Source organism: Microcaecilia unicolor, chromosome 2 (genome assembly GCF_901765095.1).
Source record: "Microcaecilia unicolor chromosome 2, aMicUni1.1, whole genome shotgun sequence".
NCBI lineage: Eukaryota > Metazoa > Chordata > Amphibia > Gymnophiona > Siphonopidae > Microcaecilia > Microcaecilia unicolor.
This window is the reverse complement of record NC_044032.1, coordinates 659,309,521-659,319,317: the sequence shown is the minus strand read 5'-3', so window position 1 is coordinate 659,319,317 and position 9,797 is coordinate 659,309,521. Positions and strand designations below refer to the sequence as shown.

Genomic DNA, 9,797 nt, shown 5'->3' with positions numbered 1-9,797 from the left:
CCAACAAGATCAACTCATTTTACATGGTATGTGATACTTTATACCCGAGTTTGATTTCTCCTTGCCTTTTTCAGGGCACAGACTGTAGAAGTCCAGTACTGTTCTTGTACTAAGTTCTGAAGCTAACATTGAAGCCCCTTAAAATTTACACTCCAACCCATCCATATCTATTCAGTCATGATCAGGGCGTAGACTGTAAAAGTCTGCCCAGCTCCCGTTTTGTTTCAAATTTCCGGTGTCGCCACCCAATCTCCTCTAAGATTCCACGGAACCATTCCTTCTGTGTTTCTTAAGCAAGTGTTGTACTTGTGAATAACTGCTAAGATTCTACAAATAATAATTTTAAAATATGAACCTGTCTGAGGGCTGAGCCACAACGCTCAAAAACTGTCACTGCAAAACATTACCACGTCACCTCATACTCTGAATGATTTCCTTCTATACCCGTCTGCTTAACTTTACTATTCTGCTTATAATCGAAATAGAAAAACGCCTATATTGTGACCCAAATCGGGAGATAGACGTTTATCTCACAAAAACGAATAAAGCGGTATAATCGAAAGCCGAATTTGGACGTTTTCAACTGCACTCCGTCGCGGATGCAGACAAAGTTGATGGGGGTGTGTCGAAGGCGTGGTGAAGGCGGAACTGGGGCGTGGTTATCGGGCGATCAGAGATGGGCGCCTTTCGCCGATAATGGAAAAAAATTATGCGTTTTTAGCGAGAATTTAGGGCACTTTTCCTGGACCCTGTTTTTCCACGAATAAGGCCCCAAAAAGTGCCCTAAATGACCAGATGACCACTGGAGGGAATCGGGGATGACCTCCCGACTCCCCCAGTGGTCACAAACCCCCTCCCACTACAAAATATGCCGTTTCACAACTTTTTCTTTTCACCCTCAAATGTCAAACCCACCTCCCTGGCAGCAGTATGCAGGTCACTGGAGCAGTTATTAGGGGGTGCAGTGGACTTCAGGCAGGTGGACCCAGGCCCATCCCCCCCCCACCTGTTACACTTGTGCTAGTAAATGGGAGCCCTCCAAACCGCCGCCAAACCCACTGTACCCACATGTAGGTGCCCCCCTTCACCCCTTAGGGCTATAGTAATGGTGTAGACTTGTGGGCAGTGGGTTTTGAGGGGCTCAACACCCAAGGGAAGGGTGCTATGCACCTGGGAGCTGTTTTACCTTTTTTTTTTTTTTGTAAAAGTGCCCCCTAGGGTGCCCAGTTGGTGTCCTGGTATGTGAGGGGGACCAGTGCACTACGAATCCTGGCCCCTCCCACGAATAAATGTCTTGGAGTTATTCGTTTTTGAGCTGGACGCTTTCGGTTTCCATTATCGCTGAAAAACAAAAACGCCCAGCTCAAAAAAAGATAAACGTCCATGTTTTTCAAAAATATGCTTCGGTCTGCCCCTTCACAGACCCGTTCTTGGAGATAAACGCCCATGGAGATAGACGTTTCCGTTCGATTATGCCCCTTCATGTCATCCTAATCTCTATGTAACACCAATTGTAATTTCTACTCTGGAATGGCAAACGTTGTAGGCCACATTGAGCCTGCAAATAGGTGGGAAAATGTGGGATACAAATGCAACAAATAATAAATAAATAAAATAATGGTCTTGGTCACCGTCCTGATCTGAGAATCTACTTTCAGAAGGTGAAATAAATCAATCCAGTTGTTCCCAATGCAGGGGATATAGCCTGGTCAGCTGTTTCATACCTTTCAGCCCCCCCCCCCCCCCCCAATCATCTGGGAGGGCTCTGAAGTGAAACGAAATGCCCTGGATGGTGTCTGAAGCCCCTCCTAGTTTGGGGAAAACTGAATCACTATGATGATTTAATTCATACTTCCTGAAGAGTGACCTCCAGGGAATCCTCATTTTTCTATGTGAGGGGATCTTCCAGGTCCCAGGGAAACTCCCCTGAGGAAAGCTGGGCCTTCTTAGAGGTATGCAGGTGGGCCCAAAGCCACAGTACTGACCCCCTTGCCATCCCATCTGGGCCACTTAAGGTCCCTAGCTGGGTCACCTTAGGTCCCTGGAGACCCCTAGCTGGATAGGTACCCTTAATGGCATGAAGGAACCCATATCTGAACCAAACACCTTGCCAAGATGCTGTGGTCACTAGCTTTGGGTCCCAAGGCCCCCCATCTGGAATCTGAGGGAAAGAGGGGGCTCCTTCTGACTTCACTGTCCACATGTGCACCCATTTCTCAGAGTTTACAGTTTATTAAAACTTGATATACCACTTCCCCACTACAGCAACTGAAGCAGTTTACAATTAAAACATAATTATTACACGGAAACAGAACTCTAATAAAGTCACTCAAATGAGACCAACCGTCCACCCTATTCAATTTCACATAGTAACATACATAGTAGATGACGGCAGAAAAAGACCTGCACGGTCCATCCAGTCTGCCCAACAAGACAAACGCATATGTGTATACCTTACTTTAATTTGTACCTGCCTTATTCAGGGCACAGACCGTATAAGTCTGCCCAGCAGGATTCCCCGCCTCCCAACCACCAACCTCTCTTCCCCCCACCTGCTCCACCACCCAATTTCGGCTAAGCTTCTGAGGATCCATTCCTTCTGCACAGGATTCCTTTATGCATATCCCACGCATGTTTGAATTCTGTTACCCTTAAAATCATTAAAAAAGACCCATTGCCATACAAATCTATAAAAGCTAATACTCCAGCCCACCAGAGAAACTGCAAAATCCTGCTGAAAATATAGGCTTTAAGCAATTTCTTAAACCTCCCTCACTCTGGTGGGATAGTGCAAAATGGCTGCATTTCTCCCCACACCTGCCCTCACAGCAGGCATGCTGAGTCCCCGAAGAGCTGGCTCCCCTGATGCTAACATTCCCTGGAGCCCCCAGCACCAGATGGGCAAAAGGAGCTCCATGATTTCCATCCATAAGTGGCAGGAGCGTGCCACTGATTTCTGGACTCCAGCTGCAACCCAGCCCTAGACTTGCCAACACATCAGGAGCTCGGCTTCAAGTTATTCCCAGAATCCCTTTTGCCCCTGTTCCAAGCTTTGTTTTTAAATTAACTTTATACCCCCTCCAGCACATTTAGGTGCATAAAGAGAAACGAATTACCTTTTCTTTTTTTAAGGTTCTGCAGTCACCAACCACGGAAGGGAGAGGATGCTAACAGCACTCCTGGCTCTACTGGAGTATGGACTGTGGTCTGAACCCCTGGAGCTGAGGCCCAGGACTTAGCCCCAGAAATACAGGCCATGGCCTACTGATTGAGGGGGTGAGGCCTACCTCACCTAGGGGTCCTTTTACTAAGGGGGACCGAAAAATGGCCTGCGCTATTGTAGGTCCATTTTTCAGTGCACCTGCAAAAAAAGGCTTTATTTTTTGGCCGAAAATAGACATGCAGCAAAATAAAAATTGGCACGTGTGCATTTTGGACCTGAGACCTTACTGCCACCCATTGACTTAGCAGTAAGGTCTCATGCATTAATGGGGTGGTAATCATCAGTGTGCGTACACTGCCAATTACCGCCCAGTTAGCACCATGCGGTGACGTGCATAAAAATGGAATTGCCGCCCGGGGCATGCAGTAGCCGGGCAGTAGTTCCAAATTGGACACGCTATAGGCACCTACACGCCTTAGTAAAAGGGCCCCCTAAATCCTGCTGTACCAGTCCAACTTTACCAACTGCTGGAGGTGGAGAAATACTAGCGGATTCCAGCCCCTTATACCAGTGGTGTCATTAGAACAGTCCAGTATCTTCACCTCCATCTGCAGGATGAAAAGGAACTTGATATTTTAACAGGGTATCAACCCTAAGGTCTTTGCTCTAAAGGAATAGCCTTTGCTGTTTCTGTTATTTCAGTGAGTAGGACCTTGGCAAATGCTGCAGCTCAACAGTATGGTCCTGGAGGATAATATAAATGGAATGTAATTTAAGTCATCCTAGATAATTTTATTTCTTTGTATAGTATGTGATTTTAGTAATTGATTTTATTCGTAATTTAGGCTTCCCTTTGTGAATTCTTTGGTCCTTGTCTTTTTCCATCTTTATTTTTTTTTAAACCACTTGCATATTTTCTTTTTTTGCAGTATATGAAATAAAGACGACTGTGAATATGATTATCCCATTCTGAACCCCCCCTCTCCCTCGTATTTAAGAGAGTACATAGTACTGACACTGGTAACATCTACTTTGTACATGAGAAATGACAAAATACACAGATCTATTAGTGGAGAGAGAGAGAGACAATTATTGGTATCTGATCCATCAAAGATTTTTTTCCATAGGCACAGAAGGGAGAGAACACTTGAGCTCAATCAGAACCTGTATTTTTTTCTTTTAAGGCACTACGGCTTTATTGTTTGTTTTTTTTAAACATATTGATATCAATGATCATCTGAAATGAACATAATAGCAGAGATGCAGAATAGAAAAATGTAAATAAATACCCTGGGACTTTTGACATTATGTTTCCTAAGCGTATTAGGTTTCAGACCCTGCATGTAGAGTACATGGAGCTGGTGCTGTCATGGTACTTCCTGGAGTCGCATTTCCCACATAGCCCTGCTGAAGAAATGCAGTCTTCGTGTTGCAATGCTTTACTCTGTATGTCAGATGGCAAGGGAAAAAACACATTTGTTTTACTTGTGTACTGTAGGATGGAGAGTTTCCTGAATGGAAGAACAGAAAACCTTTCTAATACAAATGCTTTCACTGTGTTAGAGGAATGGTACCAGAAAGTATTTATGAGGATAACATGGCTTAGTTCACACCTGAGTGGAAACAGGGTTGCTCTATCTACTGAAAGTACATTTTAGTTTGAAATAGTTTATGACATATGCCAGCATATATTAACACACTCCAGATGTTTCAGCATAAACTTGTCACAAAGCCTCAAAAGAATAGATGCTCACCACTTATGTGTACACTAAATACATCAACACTGTCTGGCAATATTATACCATAGAGCATACAAGAAAATCTGATATGAAAGGGGAACACTATTGCTTTCTGGTTATCTGCTGATCCCTAGATGTACAATACCATTCATGGAATTCAACCTATGCTCTGTGGCCTTCAAAAGTATCTCTTGAAGCTCTCTTGGTCCTGTCCACAATTCTCCTTGTTGGGACCCAGGCTCTGGACTTGAGCAGGAAAGACAAGTGTTGCATGCTGGATTGTGATGTTCCCATATTTGAAGACAGTGGTACGTGCTGACCACAGCCGGCACAAGATGAGCACTGAAGACATACCGGTGGAGAAGGCTGTTGGCCTAGGACTGGGAGTTACAAAAGGATTGTCTCTAGGAAAGTATCAATGGGCCTAGCCCTTGGCAAGGAGGCGTGCAGAGAGTCTCTGAACGTGACCACCCACAGACGCTCAAGAGGTCTCACTCATGGTAGCTGTCCTCATATATTTTGTCTCTTGTCTTTATCAGACTAGAAGCTACGTGTTAACAGATGGCAGCTAAAGACTAGCGTGCTCCATCTAGTCTGCCTAGTAAAAGAGAGTAGAACATGCCTTTGTTAAGGATTGTCCTGCTACTCTGTGCAACTTACACCCCTCTATGTCATTTGTTTAATGCTGTTGAAGAAGTCATTTTGTGCTTTAGCAGCAAGGGGAGAATGCTGGTATTTCAATTTGCAGAAAACGTCTGCTCTCAACGGGAAAGACAGTTTTTGGAGTGGGGGTAACTCAGTCTGCCTGAGCCTGAAAGGCACTGACCAGAGAACACTTTTTCCAAAATGGCTCTAAAATAATAGCCAAAGAGCAGCTCCTTGACATACAGATGTCTTCAATTCTGTTGTGTTATGGTAAGTTTTCTCTTACTTCTTGCATCAGTAAAGCATCTGTGCTTAATACGATATATGTTTATAAACATCAGTTTGACTGAATACTAAGTTATTTCTCTGTTCTAGACTCTAGTTGCAGTTTAAGTACATAGGATTAGGACAAATAAGTCGAAAAAGGTGCACGTTGCAATATTTATGAAAGGCAATGCTACTCAAGCTGAATATGGTTTTAAACCATGTAATTTCTCTGTAAAGTCTATTAACCCCACCCCTATTAAGATTTGTACCTGAGCACATATCTTCCATTCTAACAGTTAATATAGTAAGTCATCAAGAAAGGCAATGGAAAGTGTTGGGAATCAGAAATGAGATGAAGGCACAGTAATGAGAGGTAAGTGCTGGTATAACAGTGATTGCATTTTGGTGCTAAATTGCAGCTTTCTCAGAGAGATGAAAGATTACAGCCAGCCTTTTTGCTTCTGTTTATGTGAGTAGCTGACGAATTTCTTTATGAATGCAACACAGGAAATCCATGTAGGAAACTCCTCCATAAAGTCCTTTGTCTTCCACCAGCAATTGCCGGAACGTCAGCTCAGCCTTGTCTCTTTGTTTCACGAGCAGGAGCTGTAAAGGAAGGCATGAGGTATTAGGTCATTGACAATATCACTTGGCAGCAGGCACTGTCATGTTACAAGAGGAAGACGACCAGTGGAAGAGTGGGAGTTATGTGCTTGCCCTGTAGGCAGTGGCTTGTGGGTAAAGGGTATGGGAACATTAGTATTTACTTGCTGGTCTCTCCTGAAGGCAGTATTATGTTTTTGTTTTAAGATAAGGGTTTCTCCTTCAGTAGATGACACATGACTTCAAGCATTTAGGAGAACTCAAATTCTTTATTTAAAGTACCAGAATTGACCTGAGACTGGTCCATGTTTTGATGGAGATTACCGCTTGCATCAGGGGTAATCACCGATCCTCTTTACCACTATCACCGATCCTCTTCAACCTCATGATGACCCCACTAGCCAAGACCCTATCCACCCAAGGCCTCAACCCATTTATCTACACCGATGACGTTACATTATACATCCCATACAAACATGATCTGGCGGAAATCACCAACGAAATCAAACTAAGCTTAAACATCATGAACTCATGGGCAAATGCATTCCAACTAAAATAATACAGAAAAAACACACTGTCTCATCATCTCATCCCAATACAATACATACAAACCCACAAACATTAACACCCCAGGATACACCCTCCCTGTCTCAGACAGCCTGAAAATTCTCAGAGTAACAATTGACCGTAACCTATCACTAGAGACCCAAGCGAAATCCACCATAAAGAAAATGCTTTTCTCAATGTGGAAACTCAAACGCGTAAAACCATTCTTCCCGAGGGAAATATTTCGTAACCTGGTACAGTCCATCGTATTAAGCCACGCAGATTACTGTAATGGAATCTATGCGGGATGCAAGGATCAAATCATAAAGAAACTTCAGACTGCCCAAAATACAGCAGCCAGGCTTATATTTGGAAAAACACGTTTTGACAGCGCGAAACCACTCAGAGAAAAATTGCACTGGCTACCAAAGAACGCATCACTTTCAAAATCTGCACGACTGTTCACAAAATTATTTACGACGAGGCACCGGGATACATGACAGACCTCATTGACCCGCCAACGAGAAACTCCACAAAATCTGCACGATCATATCTAAACCTCCACTATCCAAGCAGCAAAAGACTCAAATACAAATCCACCTATGCAACCAGCTTTTCCTACCTAAGCGCACAACTATGGAACGCATTGCCAAAAGCAGTAAAAACTACATTCGACCACCTAAATTTTCGGAAAGCACTAAAGACAGACCTGTTCAGAAGAGCATACCCCACTGACCCAACATAAAAATACCGGTCACTTGCAACACAACATAACCAAAGACTGCAACGGACATTACCTGACTCTTCTTCCCCCTTTCCCTCTCTAAGTTCCCCCAACTGTTTCCTACCATACATATACCTCATTATACCACAATATTACTTTGTATTCATTCATACTATGTATTTATTCAAACTGTAATCGGCTAACACCGTTAACGGTTATATGTAAGCCACATTGAGCCTGCAAAAGGTGGGAAAATGTGGGATACAAATATAACAAATAATAATAATAATAGTAAAATACAAATTGCTCTGGATGATAATGCTCTTACGTATGGTGCTAAGGGAGAAAAGACTGCTTGGAAGCAGACAAATGCAAATAAATCACAGTGTTACTACAATTCCGTGACAAAGCAAAACTGCTACACTCCTGAACACTGTCAGGCAGAAAGGTGCCTTTTAACACCTAGCTGCATCAGGAGGAGGAACAGTTCAGGCAAAACGAGGGAGACCTTGTCCGGGTTGAAGGATTGGAACTTTTGGTGTAACAAGGAGAGTTTGATGACCGCATGTTGTTGAATCTGAGAATCTACAAGGATTGGGTGGCTGGTGGACATGAGGATCGCCTGGTGACTTGCCTGCCTGGTGCGAAGGTGGCGGACCTCATGCGTCACCTAGAAAGGATTTTAGATAGTGCCGGGGAGGAGTCGGCTGTCTTGGTACATGTGGGTACCAATGACATAGGAAAATGTGGGAGAGAGGTTCTGGAAGCCAAATGTAGGCTCTTAGGTAGAAAGCTCAAATCCAGATCCTCTAGGGTAGCATTTTCTGAAATGCTATCTGTTCCACGCGCAGGGCCCAAGAGAGAGGCAGAGCGCCAGAGTCTCAATGCGTGGATGAGATGATGGTGCAGGGAGGAAGGTTTTTAGATTTGCTAGGAACTGGGCAACATTCTGGGGAAGGGTGATCCTATTCGGAAAGGCTGGGCTCCACCTTAACCAGGGTGGGACCAGAGTGCTGGCATCGGCATTTAAAAAGGAGATAGAGCAGCTTTTAAACTAGAAACGGGGGGGGGGGGGGAAGCGCCAGACAGTCGCTCTAAAGTGCATGGTTCAGGATAAGGTATCTTTCAAAGAAAACAGGGAAGATAGGGTATCCTAATAGTGAGGTTGCAAAAGAGACCATAGTAGATCAGGTGTAACAGGTGGGGTGGGGGGAATGGGTTTGGATCCGCCTGCCTGAAGTGCACTGCAGTACCCACTAAAAACTGCTCCAGGGACCTGCATAGTGCTGTGATGAAGCTGGGTATGACATTTGAGGCTGGCAAAAAAATGTTTTTTAATTTTTTGGGGGGGTGATCCCCGATTCTCTCCGGTGGTCATCTGGTCAGTTTGGTACCTTTTCGAGGCTTGGTCTTGAACAAAAAGGGACCAAGTAAAGTCGGCCAAATGCTCGTCAGAGCCGGCCTTCTTTTTTCCATTATCGGCCGAGGCTGGCCATCTGTTAACCATGCCCCCATTCTGCCTTTGGTACACTGCCAACACACCCCCTTAAAAACTTTGGCCGGCCCTGTGACGTAAAGCAGTTGAAGCCGGCCAAAATCGGCTTTCAATTATATCGATTTGGCTGGCCTTAGGAGAAGGCCGGTCATCTCCCGATTTGTGTCGGAAGATGGCCGCCCTTCTCCTTCGAAAATAAGCAGGTTGGTCAGCGACCTCCTCAACCTTTTAAAAAAAATTATCTATGAAATAATTTTTATGTAAACCGCTCTGCTCTGCCTCGGCAGTTGAGCAGTATAGCAAGTTTTAATAAAACATAAACATAAACCTTCTCTCCAAAAAGTTTATCCCCCAGCATGGGGCATCCACCAACCTCTGCTGAACAGAATGTTCCAAGTCAGAAACACGCAGACATGAGAGTCTGCGCATTGCTATACTCTGAGCAGAGATCCCGGATGCCACATCAAAAATGTAGTAGGCGCCCCTGGCCAACAACTTATGACACGCCTTCTGCTGCTTGGCCATTTGACGTACCAACTCAGCCTGCCCAGGCACAGTCCTCCCACAGAAGTACCCGATTATCAAAACTAATAGCACACAGACGTTTGCATGCTA

At 44.4% G+C, this 9,797-nt stretch overlaps 1 protein-coding gene across 2 annotated transcripts in view; it reads right to left on the bottom strand.

Moving 5' to 3' along the window:
* Positions 1-4,337: 4,337 nt before the first annotated feature.
* The window catches only part of SEC24D (SEC24 homolog D, COPII coat complex component), a 547,880-nt gene continuing 542,420 nt past the window's right edge, over positions 4,338-9,797 (bottom strand). For both annotated transcript variants that reach the window (XM_030191796.1, XM_030191797.1), the window contains exon 23: positions 4,338-6,420. In XM_030191796.1, the coding sequence (XP_030047656.1) occupies positions 6,280-6,420 (141 nt within the window). In that variant the 3' untranslated portion in view covers positions 4,338-6,279. The remainder of the gene's footprint in view (positions 6,421-9,797) is intronic.